At 42.9% G+C, this 14,887-nt stretch overlaps 7 protein-coding genes across 7 annotated transcripts; 5 read left to right on the top strand and 2 right to left on the bottom strand.

Moving 5' to 3' along the window:
* Positions 1-175: 175 nt before the first annotated feature.
* EAE98_003865 (uncharacterized protein) lies at positions 176-2,113 on the top strand. The gene is made up of 2 exons (XM_038951485.1): positions 176-612; positions 671-2,113. The coding sequence occupies exons 1-2, from the start codon at positions 381-383 to the stop codon at positions 1,678-1,680; spliced, it is 1,242 nt and encodes a 413-aa protein (XP_038811958.1). The 5' UTR covers positions 176-380; the 3' UTR covers positions 1,681-2,113.
* A 717-nt stretch (positions 2,114-2,830) lies between these two features.
* EAE98_003864 (uncharacterized protein) lies at positions 2,831-4,037 on the top strand (the record flags this gene model as incomplete). Its single annotated transcript, XM_038951484.1, has 3 exons — positions 2,831-2,881; positions 2,936-3,540; positions 3,593-4,037. The coding sequence occupies 3 exons, from the start codon at positions 2,831-2,833 to the stop codon at positions 4,035-4,037; spliced, it is 1,101 nt and encodes a 366-aa protein (XP_038811957.1).
* Positions 4,038-5,496: 1,459 nt separating this feature from the next.
* Positions 5,497-7,869, top strand: EAE98_003863 (uncharacterized protein). The gene is made up of 4 exons (XM_038951483.1): positions 5,497-6,006; positions 6,158-6,313; positions 6,377-6,794; positions 6,865-7,869. The coding sequence occupies exons 1-4, from the start codon at positions 5,998-6,000 to the stop codon at positions 7,524-7,526; spliced, it is 1,245 nt and encodes a 414-aa protein (XP_038811956.1). The 5' UTR covers positions 5,497-5,997; the 3' UTR covers positions 7,527-7,869.
* Positions 7,870-8,091: 222 nt separating this feature from the next.
* Positions 8,092-9,841, bottom strand: EAE98_003862 (uncharacterized protein; the record flags this gene model as incomplete). Its single annotated transcript, XM_038951482.1, has 4 exons — positions 8,092-8,178; positions 8,231-8,296; positions 8,349-9,704; positions 9,764-9,841. 4 exons carry the CDS (start codon positions 9,839-9,841, stop codon positions 8,092-8,094), a joined length of 1,587 nt encoding a protein of 528 aa, XP_038811955.1.
* A 249-nt stretch (positions 9,842-10,090) lies between these two features.
* EAE98_003861 (uncharacterized protein) lies at positions 10,091-10,966 on the top strand (the record flags this gene model as incomplete). The annotated part of the gene is made up of 1 exon (XM_038951481.1): positions 10,091-10,966. The coding sequence occupies one exon, from the start codon at positions 10,091-10,093 to the stop codon at positions 10,964-10,966; it is 876 nt and encodes a 291-aa protein (XP_038811954.1).
* A 141-nt stretch (positions 10,967-11,107) lies between these two features.
* On the bottom strand, positions 11,108-12,255 carry EAE98_003860 (uncharacterized protein). Its single transcript, XM_038951480.1, has 3 exons — positions 11,699-12,255; positions 11,536-11,642; positions 11,108-11,484 (listed from the first exon to the last, which is right to left on the bottom strand). The coding sequence occupies exons 1-3, from the start codon at positions 11,986-11,988 to the stop codon at positions 11,240-11,242; spliced, it is 642 nt and encodes a 213-aa protein (XP_038811953.1). The 5' UTR covers positions 11,989-12,255; the 3' UTR covers positions 11,108-11,239.
* Positions 12,256-12,654: 399 nt separating this feature from the next.
* EAE98_003859 (uncharacterized protein) lies at positions 12,655-14,206 on the top strand (the record flags this gene model as incomplete). Its single annotated transcript, XM_038951479.1, has 3 exons — positions 12,655-13,044; positions 13,095-13,573; positions 13,621-14,206. The coding sequence occupies 3 exons, from the start codon at positions 12,655-12,657 to the stop codon at positions 14,204-14,206; spliced, it is 1,455 nt and encodes a 484-aa protein (XP_038811952.1).
* Between the last annotated feature and the right edge of the window lie 681 nt (positions 14,207-14,887).

The following is a 14,887-nucleotide window of genomic DNA, read 5'->3' as shown; positions in this document are numbered from 1 at the left end:
TCCCCACCAAAAGCCCCCCAAACTTCCCAATCATATCAATTCCCATCCCGCAAATTGATCCTTTCGGGCTTAAACATTGAGAAACTGGAGGAACCTTAAACTTTATTCAGACGTGAGGCTGGAAATGATGCTTATTTTATTATTTTAAGCATGGTAGAAAATTGGCTGCATAAAAACGAGCCTCAACCCCCATCAATATCATGAGCTGATTTGATCAATTTTTCTTCTGTGCTGTACAATAGGCAGTAGGATAGTAGGGGTTTCGAGCCGTTGAGAATTTATTTGAGCGTTTCTTCCCCTCGAAACACAATGCGTAAATTGTAGATCTTGAATGTCAGTCGCCCAAATCGTTCGTAGTCATTTAATTTTGGTAGCACAAAATGATTTTTTCGTTGTTTCTGGTGAGCTCGAGTCTTTTGCCAGCAATTTTGGCGAAGGCGCTTCCCTGGACACCAGCAGTTCAAACATCTACTGCTGATAATCGAGCACCGGTGCAAGGAGGGTGGAGTCCGAGTCCAACAGCAGCTCCGAACAATGCTCTGAAGGTGTTGGATCTATTGAAACGTCAAACAACTGCGAATAATACCTGCGGATACTACAATGGCATTCAATGTTAGTACTTCAACAGTCAAATTGGCATACAAATAGACTATATACTAACAACATGAAGCGGAACCTTATACTTGTTCTGGAGCAGGCTACTGTGCCCATAATTCGTATTCTGCTGTCGGATGCTGTACTGGAGATATTAATTCCTGCGATATATTCACCGCTTGCATTGACTACTCCTCGTCCTCGGCGCTTTGTGCTCTAGCAGGCGGGTTAACAGGATGCTGCAACGATTCCGATTTCCCTTATTGCGCAACTTTCCTCTGGAACAACCCTCAAAGAAGCATGTATCGCTGCGTAACGTCTCCGGCATTTTATCTCATGTCCGATTACCCAATCACTGGTACTGCTTCAACGACTGTCGTGTCTTCTGTCACTTTATCTCGAAGTGTCGCCTCAGTAGCGAGCAGCATTCAAAGTGGAGATGATGCTCAGGATATAAGCAGCGCTTCTCGAAGTTCAGTGACCTCAGCAAGTGCACGTAGTTCAGTAACCTCCGCAGGTTCACGTAGCTCAGCATCTTCATCGTCACTGGCAACTCCGTTTGCAACTACAACAGCTCACAAGAAATCTGGAGTTCCACTAGGAGCTATTATCGGTGGAGCTGTTGGCGGCGTGGCAGTAATTGCGCTCTTAATTTTTGCCATCGTTTTCTTTGTCAGAAAGAAGAAATCAAATCCCTCACAACCACAGCCTCCACCTCAAGTCTCAACAACCCATCCTAATAACCCATATCAAGGAGTACCGCCAAATTCACCTCCCCCATTCTACGATAATCGTACCAGTATTGCAAAACCGGCTTATCCTATGCAACATACAACTGAATTGGCGAATACTGTGTATATTCCTCCTGCTATACCCGAGTATTATCAGCCACCGAAAGATGATGTCCCTATTTCACCCAACAGCAATACACATAGATTTTCAAATAGTCAAATATATAGCGATCCAGGCCATCAATACTCCGAGTTGGACGCAACTGCTCTGGATCCTTTAAATGGAAACAGAGTGGAATTAGGTAGTGAGCCGAGGAGACCAAGTCATGGAACAGAAATCAGTCCCACAAGATGATGAGAATGTTCAAATTATGATGATGGTTTCGATCAAGATTGTTCGTGAGAAGATTTTGGCCATTCATCAGATTCATGAGATTTTCATGAGGGACATTTCATATGGCGTGTGAGAGGTATCTCTTGCGAGGTGAGATGGAAATGGTGTAAATGATAAGATTTTCCGATTTGCTCATACAGTTTTGTGGAAGATATCCAATATAGTTTATAGAAATTAATATTCAACTTGAGCCTTTTGCTAGTATATACTACCTAGTAGGTATACTTTGGCGGTTCGTCAAGATGGAGTGGTTTATTTGTGAAAACTTGCCTTGCAATTGGACGGGGCTCCAGTCGTAGTATACAAGAATTGATTCGATCCATCTCATGATTTGGACGACAAAATTCATATTGATTTGAAGTTGTAACAACTGCCAGGTGTTGATTTGGCATCTTAGAGTCTCTCCTATCACTTTGAACGATTTCATTCAATCCATGGTGTCTGAGAATTATTATAAGTGGAGTGTTACATAACTTTCTGAGAGCACGGACCATCGACCACCGACCAGAAACCACATGATAATTAGTGAAGAAGCTTCATAAAAGCTAAGGAATATGACATTCATACATTGTACACTTTGATATACAGACAACATGGAACAGACTTGTCTCCCATCAAGTGAACGAGATCGTGATCTCACATTGATCTCACTCGAAGTGTCGTTCATCAAAGACAAGTTCCATAGCCAGATCACAGATATGCCCACCCCACTATCGTGGATCTATGATGCGATACTGCATTTTCGGTTGTCCCCCTTCATCAGATTTGTTCGATATCAGGTATAATGTTCATTTACTGTTGTAGATTAACATATTGGGAAGCTACGAATACTCAATATCGCTGTGAGCTACTTTTTATCGTCACTTCCTTATTCAACTACTAGGTAATTCTTTCCCTCATCGGCCCGAAATTCTAGCAATTTCTTCCTTTTCTGAAAATCCCGTTCTATGAAGATTCAATCTTTAGAAAACAATCCTTAAGTACCAGTCCTATCATTATCAGTCCCATCAAGTATTAGTTCTATCATTCATCAGCCTATTAAGTATTGGTCCTATCGACAAACAGTCCTATCAGATCACTTGCAAATCATCCATACACGCATCTTACAAAAATGCCTGAAATACTACGAGTTGGAATCATAGGGCTAGGGGAGATTGCACAGGTATTATCATCCAGCAACATCTGCAGCCAACGCAACTAACTCTCTCGAACACAGGTCTCACATATCACAGTCCTGAATAACCTATCCGACTATTTCACCATCACATACCTCTGTGACCCCTCTGAAGCTGCTCTGGAGCATTGTTCAAAAAATGTTGCTGGGAGCACCCCCAAAATAACCACAGATGCGGCACAGCTTTGTTCTTCTTCCGATGTCGATGTGGTTCTGATAACAAGCGCCCACGGTTTCCATGCGTCCCAGGCCATACTTGCCCTACATAATGATAAATACACCCTAGTAGAAAAGCCATTGTGCTTATGTTTCAGAGATATTGAGCAGCTTGAAGAAGCCGAAAAGGGATCGGCAGGCAAGATCTTTGTTGGGTATCAAAGACGCTACGCTCAGGCATTCGTTGATGCCGTGAAGGAAGTAGGTGGCCTCGGCAAGATTCAATATGCCCGTGTCAGAGATATCATCGGACACAACAGCAATTTTGTTGATCAATCGGCGACATTCCCTAAGAAATTCTCAGACTACAAGCAGGCGGATTCCGAAGCTATGTCGGCGGTTCTGAATGAACAGATTATTCACGCGCTTGGCACAGAGTATGAGATGGACGTTACTCCTGCGGCCAAGGAGTTTTTCGGATTCTTTTCAATGTAATATCCCTACACAGCTCCAGCTTATATAAGACACTTACTGATTTTCTAGTCTCGCTACCCATGATTTGAGTGCAATGAGAGAAATACTTGGTGGCATGCCTCAAAAAGTTCTGGGATCATCTCTGAGCTTACCATTTTGGACGGTCTTGTTCCAATTTGACGGCTTTGCTGTAACATATGAGTCGGGTGTTCATGGCGTTCCAACATTCGACGCCCATCTGGAAGTATATTCGGAGGATAAGATCGTTCGGGTCAATTATGACAGTGGATATATCAAAGGACTTCCTGTCACGATGACAATCAGGGAAAGAATTGGTGAATCGGGATACCAGGAAAGAACTGTGAGGAAAACATATGAGGATCCATATACTTTGGAATTTTTAGATTTTCATGATTGCGTTATCAATGGGAAGACCCCTAAGACAAGTGTACAAGACGCGAAGAAAGACTTGGATCTTTTCAAGATGATCCTTCAATCCTCAAATTCCCTATGATAGAATGCATACCTAGGTAGAACAATAAAACCCGATTTTTTCAAGAAGTCAAAGCGCAACAAGTTCTTCATCATCTACTCCCGATTTCATGGAGTCATCTTGACCTTGCAAACAACGCCTTTAGAAACTTCAATGGTATGATTCTCACCGAATGATGTTGGGTAAAGTTGTCTGCTAAATACTGTTCGACTTCTCATCTTCACTAACGCTGCTCCTGGCCGATTTTCCAATAACGCTGCTTGTAGGATTCGTATTTCGGGTACGATTGACCCTAAAAGTCTCCTGTCCACAACTATAATATATTAATTATCATAACTAGTGTATTCTACTGTTCGCTAAAATTATATAATTCTCCGGCAGTTTGTTTCCCGTTTCAGCACCTCATCGCTTGTCAACGTTCTTCCCTGAAACACGCCTTCAAACATCGACTTTAAGTAGGGTTGGGCGATTTGATGATATATAATATCGTATATTACTCAGTCAAATATAATATGTAATATCGCTCAGATTGCATTATATTATGACTAATCATGAAATCCTATAAAACCCTATAAAAACCCTATAAAAACCCTATAAAAGGCTATTTTGAAGCTATTTTGAAAAGAAGATAATTAGTATATAAATCACATGATTAGCACCTGACTTTTGGGTCTAATTATACACTAAATTGAAAATTAGAACCCATTAAAAACTTTTTCCAAAAACAACCCACTTTCATTCATCCTGATAATCTTATTGGCCCGAAAAACACGTGCATAAACTTGGCATAATATTTTATATACCTCAAAAAGCATTATAATATAAAATTATATAATCGACCCCCAAATTATATAATTCGCCCATCCCTAACTTTAAGTTCATCATAGAAACCAGTTTCGCTATCTGAACTACTTTTGGTAAGAACAGTTTTATACCTGGGACAGGAGCTTCGTTTGCCCGTAATGAATCTCTTATGTAGATTTTTGAACGAATTACATAGCCACAAATGATTTAATAGAAACGACAAAGATTGCTCATGTTTCGCCGCAAGGCAGATATTCGCTGGGCTCCATGATTGGGTATAATACGATCTTTGAATACTCCAAGGTACATGTCAGCTCTAGATCATATTAAACGGCAAACGGCAAGCCGCAAACCTTATGAGATTGCAATCCTTCCACTGCTTGACTAGCACAATGTGAGTAACTGTGCTTTGGTTGGTCCGGAAAAGCTGCAAAGTTTGTTTGTATTACTCGAGGTCTACGAGCAATACATCAGGTATAAGATCGAGGAATAAGTATACCCGGATATGTCAACGAGTATCCGCATCCCGTTCACACGAGTAAACAGAAGGAAGGTGGAGATGAAGGGGGTGCACTTGCCGTATATAGATTATAAGTGGGTATATAAGGGATCATCCCTCCCATTACCTCTTTTAGACCAATACACAACTTTACCCACTATATACCAGCCTGGTCTTCTTAAACCATCAACGGAAAATGTTCCCCTGCCCTATAAACCCCCGCATTAATGTGGAGATTTATTGGAATGGTTAGGGTTACCCCATGATCGTCTGCCGTGAAACTCTTATTTCTATGCTTGGCAAGAATCCTCTCGTTCCATACACAGTTCATTTCGTGAATTCGTGCAAATGCGCACGGCTTTCTGATCTAGAGTGAGCCAAAATAGCGAGTTTGTGGTATACGGAATAAAGTTTCAATCTTCATACGTGCATCATGGGTGATGGATATTGTGTACAGACGAGGAAAGTTAATCGCACAGACTCAATCCCAACACCAACCTTGTGTGAGGACTTTTCTTAAAGTTCGGAGTAGGAAGCCCTGGGGTTTTCGTTCAGAATGGAAAGGAAACTTAAGGCGGTTTGGATTATGAAAAGGGTTCTTCTCCCCATATTTTGTGTCATATCGATAATGTTGACATCTTACCCTGGCTCGTTGAATGCAGGTTATCTTTGCTGGTAATGTCTTCAGTAAGTAGAGCTTTCTCTTTCATTGTAATCTCTCTGTGAGGGCTAGTGCCTCTTTAAGTTCTTAATCCGACTTGTGTAGTAGCTGTTGGGATCAATCAGAAAAAGCGTGTCATATAGCTTCGTTGCATAACCGAATACTAACAGAAATCAGGGTGATGAATTAAATGAGACAAGAGTGCATTTGCTACTTGTAGGAACGATATTGCCAACAGCTTTGGGTACGCTGTTTGTGGCTGGACGTCTCTATACTCGGGGAGTCATCACCAGAAACTGGGGATGGGATGATTTTTGCATTGTTATAGCATGGGTACGATATTTCATTACATTACAAAGTCTCTTTATTGTCTATCCTCTCTAACATCCCGACTAGATCCTCACCATCTTTGCTGCAGTCACCAATGCACTCTTCTGTAGCTATGGCGGCGGCCGTCACGTTGAACTCCAGACCCCGTCAGACCTAAAACCTTTCTTCATCCTCGCTTTCGTGTCTCGAATCCTCTACCAAGTATCTCTTATGATGGTAAGAGTTGCCATCTGTCTGGTCTATTCACGAATCTTCCAAGATCGACTGAGCAAAATCATTGTATACAGTCTATTGGCTTTCCAAATTGTATCGACGATTCCTCTCACGTTGATTGTGGTTTTTCAATGCGATCCAATCGTTTCGCAGTGGGATTTCAGCGTGGAACAAATTCGTTGTATTGATCCCTTGCCGGGAATCATTACTTTTACCACTTGTAGTGTTTTCAGTGATGTGGCACTTATTCTTTTTGTCGTACCGAGAGTGTGTATGTATTATTTTCCTTATCCTCATATATCCTTTAGTCGAGAAGAATAATGATTAACAATTGCGAAAAGTACCCCTCAAAATCAACAAACGTCAAAAAGCAACGCTAGTCGCGATCGTTAGTTTCGGTATCCTCGTCATCATCGCCTCGATCATTCGCTTCATTCGCTCTAAACCCATTTTCACCGAGAGAGATTATACGTGGGACCTGTGGGAAATCACAACGTGGTCGAGTATTGAACTCAACACTGCATTGTTCTGTGTTAGTGCGCCGTGCTTAAGACCGCTGGTCAGGAAAATGGTGCCCGATATTACGTGGTTGAAGAGCGCGGTGACTGCGAGTAGGAGTCAGGCAACGACGGTTGGAGGGAGAAGAAAAAGCTCGGCTGTGGGTTTGCAGGGGAATAATGGAAATGGGAAAGGAGGAGGAGAAGAGATGCCGCAAAATGATTTTAGAATGGCGTCGAGATTCACGGTGGGTGGATCGCTGAGTTCTCTCAATAATAATCGACCTGGAATGGGAAGGAAAGAATGGAGTAGAGGAAGAGGCAGAGAGGAATGGGAAATGAGTGTACTTGGTTCGCGAAAGGGATCGAGAGCTATAGGGGATGAGGAGGATTGGATTGGTCTTGTTGATGAGGGGACAGATGAAGAGGAGAGGATTAGGAATAGGGTGCGGGCTTTGAGCGATCCGTCTGTGGGGGTTAGGACGGATGATACGAAAGGATACTAAATTTTTGAGGTGGTTTAAATGGCGCAATTGTGAATGAATAAAGAGACGGCTGGATGCCAAAAGACTTCGTGGAACTCGAAGCAAGGCGTTTATTATATACCAACTATACCACTTTGTTTGGAAATGGAAAGGACTTGAAAGGGAAAGGAGGGGGGCGGGCAAATAAAGAACCGCAGACAAGATGTGCCCATCTATAAATCTGGATAATTAATTACCAAAAGATGGCTCAAAGAATAGGCTCATAATTCATTGTTGTGGCACTTGTACGTATGACTTGTCGTCTTACACTGCGTGGATCTTTGTCAGCGCACGCGAACTCTGAGATCACCAGGATGGTTCATCAGATAATCCCCTACAATAACATAAACTTGATTACAGAAATATGGAGCTTATCCAAGAACATAGATTTCGTCAATATCTCAATGGTCGATAATTCAAATATCTATCCCAGACAAATGGTTTCATTACCTGAACGCCGTCGCTTAATGCATACATTATTGACCTAGGTACCTTGTCCTCATCCGTTTCCTTCGTTTCTTGATGATATACAATTGATACGAAGAGATTACCTTCTGCCCCCTCTACCCGCTGGAGCGCCTCCCATACCGGGCATTCCAGGCATTCCAGGCATACCGCCGCCACCCATCATTTTCTAAAGACAAATTAGCAAAACATCAATATTGAGGATGAACTAGAGGATATACCATCAGACTAGACATGTCAGGCATACCACCGGGCATGCCCCCAGCACCACCACCACCGAGCATTTTCTATAATGACTGTTAGCAGTGACTCGATATCAGTATATGTAACGCAACATACCATCATGCTACTCAAATCTGGCATTCCACCGCCTCCACCGCCTCCCATCGAAGCGAGTCTCTTTTGCATAGCGGCCATTTGTTGCTGTTTGTTTGCACCTCCCATTGCACCTTGTGCTTTTTGCATATTCTTCATACTTCCACCCATTGTCTTTGCCATACCAGCCATCATCTTGTGTTGAGTTAATAAGTCCTCTATTTCCCTAACACTTGTGCCACTGCCGCAAGCTATCCTCGTCATTCTAGTAGGTTGTTCGAGGAATATTTTTCCGTCTGAATCGAGTTCTTTGGCCGTCATAGAATCACAAATGTAAATCATACGTTTGAGTTTCATGGCACCATCCTCATCGTCCATTCCTTGCATCATATTTCCCATACCCGGAATCATACCAGCCATTTTCGAAAGAGGTCCCATCTTCATTATATTAGATAATTGATCGCGAAGATCACGAACTGTAAAAATACCCTCCACGATGTGCTTCATGGTGTCTTTTTGATCTAACTTCAAAGACTGAACATGCTCCATAAGTCCTTGCATATCTCCCATACCCAGTAGTTTGGAAACGAATTGTGTGGGTGCGAACTTTTCTAAATCAAGCATGTGTTCTCCAGTTCCGATAAATATGATAGGTGTATGTGTTGCTGCAACTGCGGAGATTGCACCACCTCCGCTTGCATGGCCATCGGTTTTCGTGATAATAATAGCTCCAAAGTCGGCGGTTTCTTTGAAGGCCTTACTTTGCGCCTCAGCTTGCTGTCCTATGCTGGCATCCATCACCATTACAGTTTGGTCGGGCTTTACAGCTGTTTGAATATCCACCATTTCTTGAAACAGAGCATCTTCTTGTCGATGTCTTCCACTGGTGTCCACAATAATAATCTCGAATTTCTCCTTCTTAAATTTATCCACCCCCTCCTTCGCCACAACTGCTGGATCCGTTTGTGTAAGAGAACCGTAATATGGAATCTTAGCCTTCGTAGCGTTTTGCTTCAACTGATCGAAAGCACCTGCACGGAAGGTATCCGCGCAAACCAAACAAGCCTTGAACCCTCTTGATTGATACCATCTTGCCAATTTTGTACATGTGGTAGTCTTTCCAGCTCCCTGCAATCCAACAAACATAATGATATTCGCTTTGCCCTTCTTTGGCTTGAAAGGTTCGGCATGAGGATCGACAAGCTTGACTAATTCATCATATACAGCCTTTTGAATGACTTTCTTCTTGTTGACAGCCGGTGCAAGTTCTTTAAAGTTCACGGAGGCTTTAATGGATTTTCGTAGGTTTCCCACCAACTTTACATTTACATCGGCCTCGAGCAATGCGGAGCAAATCTCCTTGATCATGCCATCGAATGCCTAAGTGATATTAGTAGGAGGAACGTTGAGAGATCTTGACAATTGTCCTTGACACTGACCTTTTCATCCAAATTGCTAGATCTTGTGAGATCTGTAACTGCAGCATTTATGCGCCGACCTAAATCTTGAAGAACCATGATTACAATAGTTTATGCGACAGCTTTATTGACAGACTTCAATGTATGTCCCCAGATGAGAAGGATGCATTTAATGATTTAATGTGGCTCGAAGGTGTGGGACAAATAAAAGCGCGGGGAATTTAGTGTACCGAAAGGTTTATCCGTTCTCCGAGAAATCCAAAAATTTCCTGGATATGATAAGATTTAATTTTCCTATCAACCATTGCTCAAAGTAAAATAACTCTCAATTCAATCACAACAACAACAATGGCAGGAAATGTTTCGAAGAAGCGTAAGGTGGAGGATGGAATGAAAGGAAAAACCGGTAGACCTACCAAGAAGTTCAAGAAACAAACATACTACGAATCCTCATCCGACGAAGAAGAATCCGCAGCAACTCAAGATTTTCAAGCAGTCAATTTACAAGATTCAGACGAAGAGGAGGAAGGACCCAATGATGCAGTCACAGGCACTTTATCCGACGAGGATGATGAGCCAGATCTCAATGCCGCAGATAACGAGTTAGAAGAAGAAGTCACCGATGCCTCAAATTCCGATTCAGAAAATTCAGATGACGATTCGGACACAAATTCAAACCCAAATTTAATAAAGGCACGAAAGCGCAATGATCCAGAGGCATTTGCGACATCTATGTCCAAGATTTTGGGATCCAAATTATCAGCGAGTAAAAGAAATGATCCGGTTTTGTCGAGAAGCCAGACGGCAATAGAAGCTAGCAAGGAAATGACGGATTTGGCTTTGGAAAAGAAGGCAAAGCATAAGATGAGGGAGGAGAAGAAAGCTGCAATGGAGAAGGGAAGAGTCAAGGACGTTTTAGGTGCCAGTACGGCATTCGATGCGAGCAATGGTTATGGGAATGGAGAAAATGTACCAAGTGTACAGGCAACGATGGAATTGGAAAAGCGGTTGAGGAAAACTGCTCAAAGAGGTGTTGTCAAACTCTTTAATGCTGTTAGAGCAGCCCAAGTCAAAGGCGAGGAGGCAGCCAAGGAAGCGAGACAAAAAGGAGTTGTAGGACAGGGAAGGAGAGAGGAGAAAATAAACGAGATGAGCAAGAAAGGATTTTTGGATTTGATTGCAGGTGGAGGTGGACTGAGGAAAGGAGAGATTGAAGAGGCCTGAAAAGGATGGAATATGTTCTAATTACGTTTGGCATGGTATGGCGTTAGAGGTGGGATTTTACCCCTCATGAGGGTTTCGTTAAAGCAAAGTACCTGAGTATCCACCAACTCCTTGTCCATCATTGATATGGAGTATATGTACAAAGGACAGATACCCTTTTTAATATGTCCAACCTACGACCCAAATGCAATGCTTCCCTACACCATTATTTAGGGATAATGTCTCAAACCATTCGTGACCGTACATGTGATGAAGTTGTATCGCTCAGCCGCATCAACTCTTGTTACTGAAATCGCTGGCCTGGAGATTTCGTGTCATAGAAGGAAGCCTTACGCGCAACCCATCCAACTCTTTTGACATCACAATTTGACAACCCAATCTTGATGTTTCCCTCAAGCCGAACGCTAAATCCAACATATCATTCTCATCATCATCCGGCTCATTCATTTTATCGTAAAATGCTTCATCCTCGACTATGACATGACATGTTGAACATGAGCAAGATCCTCCACAGGCGCCTATAATCCTTATCAGTTTATGGTCCGAGGATAATTGTCTACTTAACTAACCTTCCATTTCCAAGTCATTGGCTTGTGCTATATCCAAAAGATTGTCTCCTGCCGATACCTCAAAAGTATGTTCATCTCCCTCCTTATCGAAGAATGTAACATGTAAACTGCAAGTCAATTAGCATTGGTAAAACGGCAAACGTTGACAAGTGAAAAGACCCACCCTTCCCCAGGCTTTGGGGGCGTTACATGCCCATGTAAAGCTTTTGATGTAGCAGAGAATTCTCGACGTGCAGCTGTGGATCTCCTGTTCTGTCTGATCTCGCACATCTGCTTCGTGCTAGGTCGCGACCCCGATATCGAGAAGGGACATAACAGAGCGGGCGCTGCGGGGGGTCTGCAGGAAAATCGAATGGGACTATCGGCCACTGTCGCAAACTCTCTTCGTAGAGATTGAGTGGCGGTTCTGCGAATACCTACAAAGGCTCGGCTTGTACTTCGAACTGCAGACATCTCGTCTTTATCGTGATTGTTGTGAAGAATGGGTGGGGTTGAGAAAGTGAGGAAGGTCCGGAGTTGAGGGTGGATATGTAGTGAGATGGATGTAGACTTCTTTTGCCCGAAGTAAATATTTGATCTTTCAGATGCTTGTTGAAACTTCTTGACACATTTAAGAATTGAAACAGTAAAGAGTGTTCTTTTGAGAGTAAACAAATAATTTTATTGTTTCAAATCATTACAAGCTTTCCACAACTCTTTGAATCTTTCAACCAAAGGTAGGTAGGTGGTGGCATTACATTTTGTACTCATATAAAAATATTCGTAAATCCGCGCATAACCAATCGGTGTATTGCGATTACTCCGAAATTTTGTGCGGTTCAGGGCGGTCGAACAAGCTGTGAGCAAGGTCTATTCGCGGATAAGGCATATCAGTCACCCATTACTCCAGTTCAGCCAGCCCAGCTTTGAGGCCAATGTAATAATCCTTGTTGATGAACTCTCCAATTGAACATCGTAGGGGAAAAAAAAGCTTGAATACCTTTACAAGGTACTTCTTCAACCTTGCATTGACGGACCGACGTGGAAAACAAAGAGACGACGACAACAACAACTACATAAGAGAATTTGTGTAAATTTTCTTTCCCCTCGTTTTTATTCTTGAATGCAACATAACCCAAAATGTCGACCTCAAGAGAAGGTCCAAACCCGTTAAGACCATATTATGTTCCACCTTCCATCGGAATACCTCAAGAAGTACCTATTACGACTTCGGGAACTCATGGAGTAGGATTGAAAAACGGAAGTGCAGCTTCATATGCATCTTCAGCTCGAGACATATTCTCAGATATTGACTACAGTGACTATCTATCGGATACCTCACCATCTACCATCGAATCACTTCAGAAGTTCGTTAACGAGACTTTTACCAACTATGCGGGGATATTGTGTGGACAGCCCTTCGAGGTTGCAAAAACAATTTTGCAGGTAAAGAGTCAGGATGTTGAGGAAGGGACAACACCAGCAGCTACAGTGGAGAAAATAAAACGACGACCATCAGAGTACAATGAGGTAGGATTTTCCAAGTGAGGGGTCGAGATGCGGAGCTAATCGGAATCTAGAACTACCCCTCCGACGACTCTGATGCAGACGAGACAGCTTACTTTACATCGGCGGCACCCCATACAAAGTCATCGTCCCCGTCGAGGCGTCGATATAGCAGCGAAGGATCTGGGTGGGAGAACAAATCTATTCCTAAAGTAACACCACCAAAGCCAAAGCCTGCACATCAATTAAACCTTCGGAGGTCAGATTCTATAATGGAGGTGATAGCACAGGAGTGGTCAAAGGAGGGAGCTTGGGGTGTATGGAAGGGATCCAATGCAACTTTTATCTACGGCTTTCTACTGAAGACGATGGAAAGTTGGTCAAGCAGCATGATATCGGCGGCACTGAACATTCCGGATCCAGGTTTAGCAACACTAGCAGCGCAAGTTGATGTTACTGGTTCTCCTAGCCCATGGACATCATTAAGTGTAGCAATAGCGGCAGCTGCTACTGCAGGTCTTATTCTTGCCCCTCTTGATCTTGTGAGGACGAAGTAAGTCATTAATCACTATTCTCCAAACAGAGTACTAATTCAGATAGGTTGATCCTCACCCCAACTTCAGATCCTAAAAGATCTCTCACTCACAACCTCAACACCCTACCCTCATATATATGTCCTCCATTACTTCTCATTCCTACTATTCTCCACTCCATAGTCAAGCCCACTATATCACACTGCACTCCGCTACTTCTTCGAACTCGCCTCTCCATCGATCCTATTCTCACCCCCACGAGCTACACAACATTCACATTCCTTGCTCAAACACTGGAAATCTTCATTCGTCTACCAATTGAAACAGTTTTACGTCGTGGACAAGCTGCGGTACTCGCCTCAACTCAATATAACGAATCTCAAGACCTTAAAACAATTGTCGATATTGGTCCATACAATGGAGTGGTAGGTACAATGTGGTCTATTGCCCGCGAAGAAGGAGAGTCATCTAGTCCCGAGCCTGTCGCAAGTGTAGGCGCGGTGACACCATTGAGGAAAATTAAGAAAGTTCAAAAGAAGGGACAAGGGATTGAGGGACTCTGGAGAGGATGGAGAGTCGGTGTGTGGGGATTAGTAGGAATGTATGGAAGTAAGGCTATGAGTGGTGTTGGAAGTACCGAAGGAGAATTTTAAGGAAATCACAATACCTACTTGTTGTCTATGACAATCATGTTTCAAACCACTTCAAACCTTTGTGGGCATGATGGGGATGGGATGGCGTTGATTTTTTGCCATTTGTTTGGCTTGGGAATGATGGAATAGCTCTACTTACATATATAAGGCGCAAAGGAAACTGGCGTTAGGATAACGAAGATATGTGAAATGACCAAAGCGTACTCACCTCTACTTATTTGTTTTGTTTCCATTTTTGTCGTGCAATGGTATGCGATGTGTTTTACGCTTAATGTTGGTCTACATTTATCTACTTTTCCTAACTGGTCTATTAGAGTTTCGCCAATATAGTATGGTGATTCTCCATACATCAATCCTCCTGACTTCTTCTTTACAACAGATAGCTGCCTGCGTCTCGAGCGCAGCGGTACTTTTATCTGTTCCGCTGGAGGGCGGGAAAGGCAAGCAGAGTAAGTATTGTAGAGGAACTGAGATATTCAAAGGCGGCAACAGGAGCTGTAGACCGAAGCGAGGGGTTGTTGTGATGCCGTTATACGAGATGGATTTGGAAGAGAGAAGAGGGGGAAGAGAGATGGAGGTTAGAGGATAAAGCAAGTTAGCCGTGAAAAATGTGTATTTTGCTGGGCAATCGATTGATGGGGTTTGTTGGCTTTGGGGGATGATTATGGAACTTGGGGGATA

The sequence above is a fragment of the Botrytis deweyae genome (genome assembly GCF_014898535.1).
Source record: "Botrytis deweyae strain B1 chromosome Unknown BDEW_007, whole genome shotgun sequence".
NCBI classification, from domain to species: Eukaryota; Fungi; Ascomycota; class Leotiomycetes; order Helotiales; family Sclerotiniaceae; genus Botrytis; species Botrytis deweyae.
This window is presented reverse-complemented; position numbering and strand designations above follow the sequence as displayed.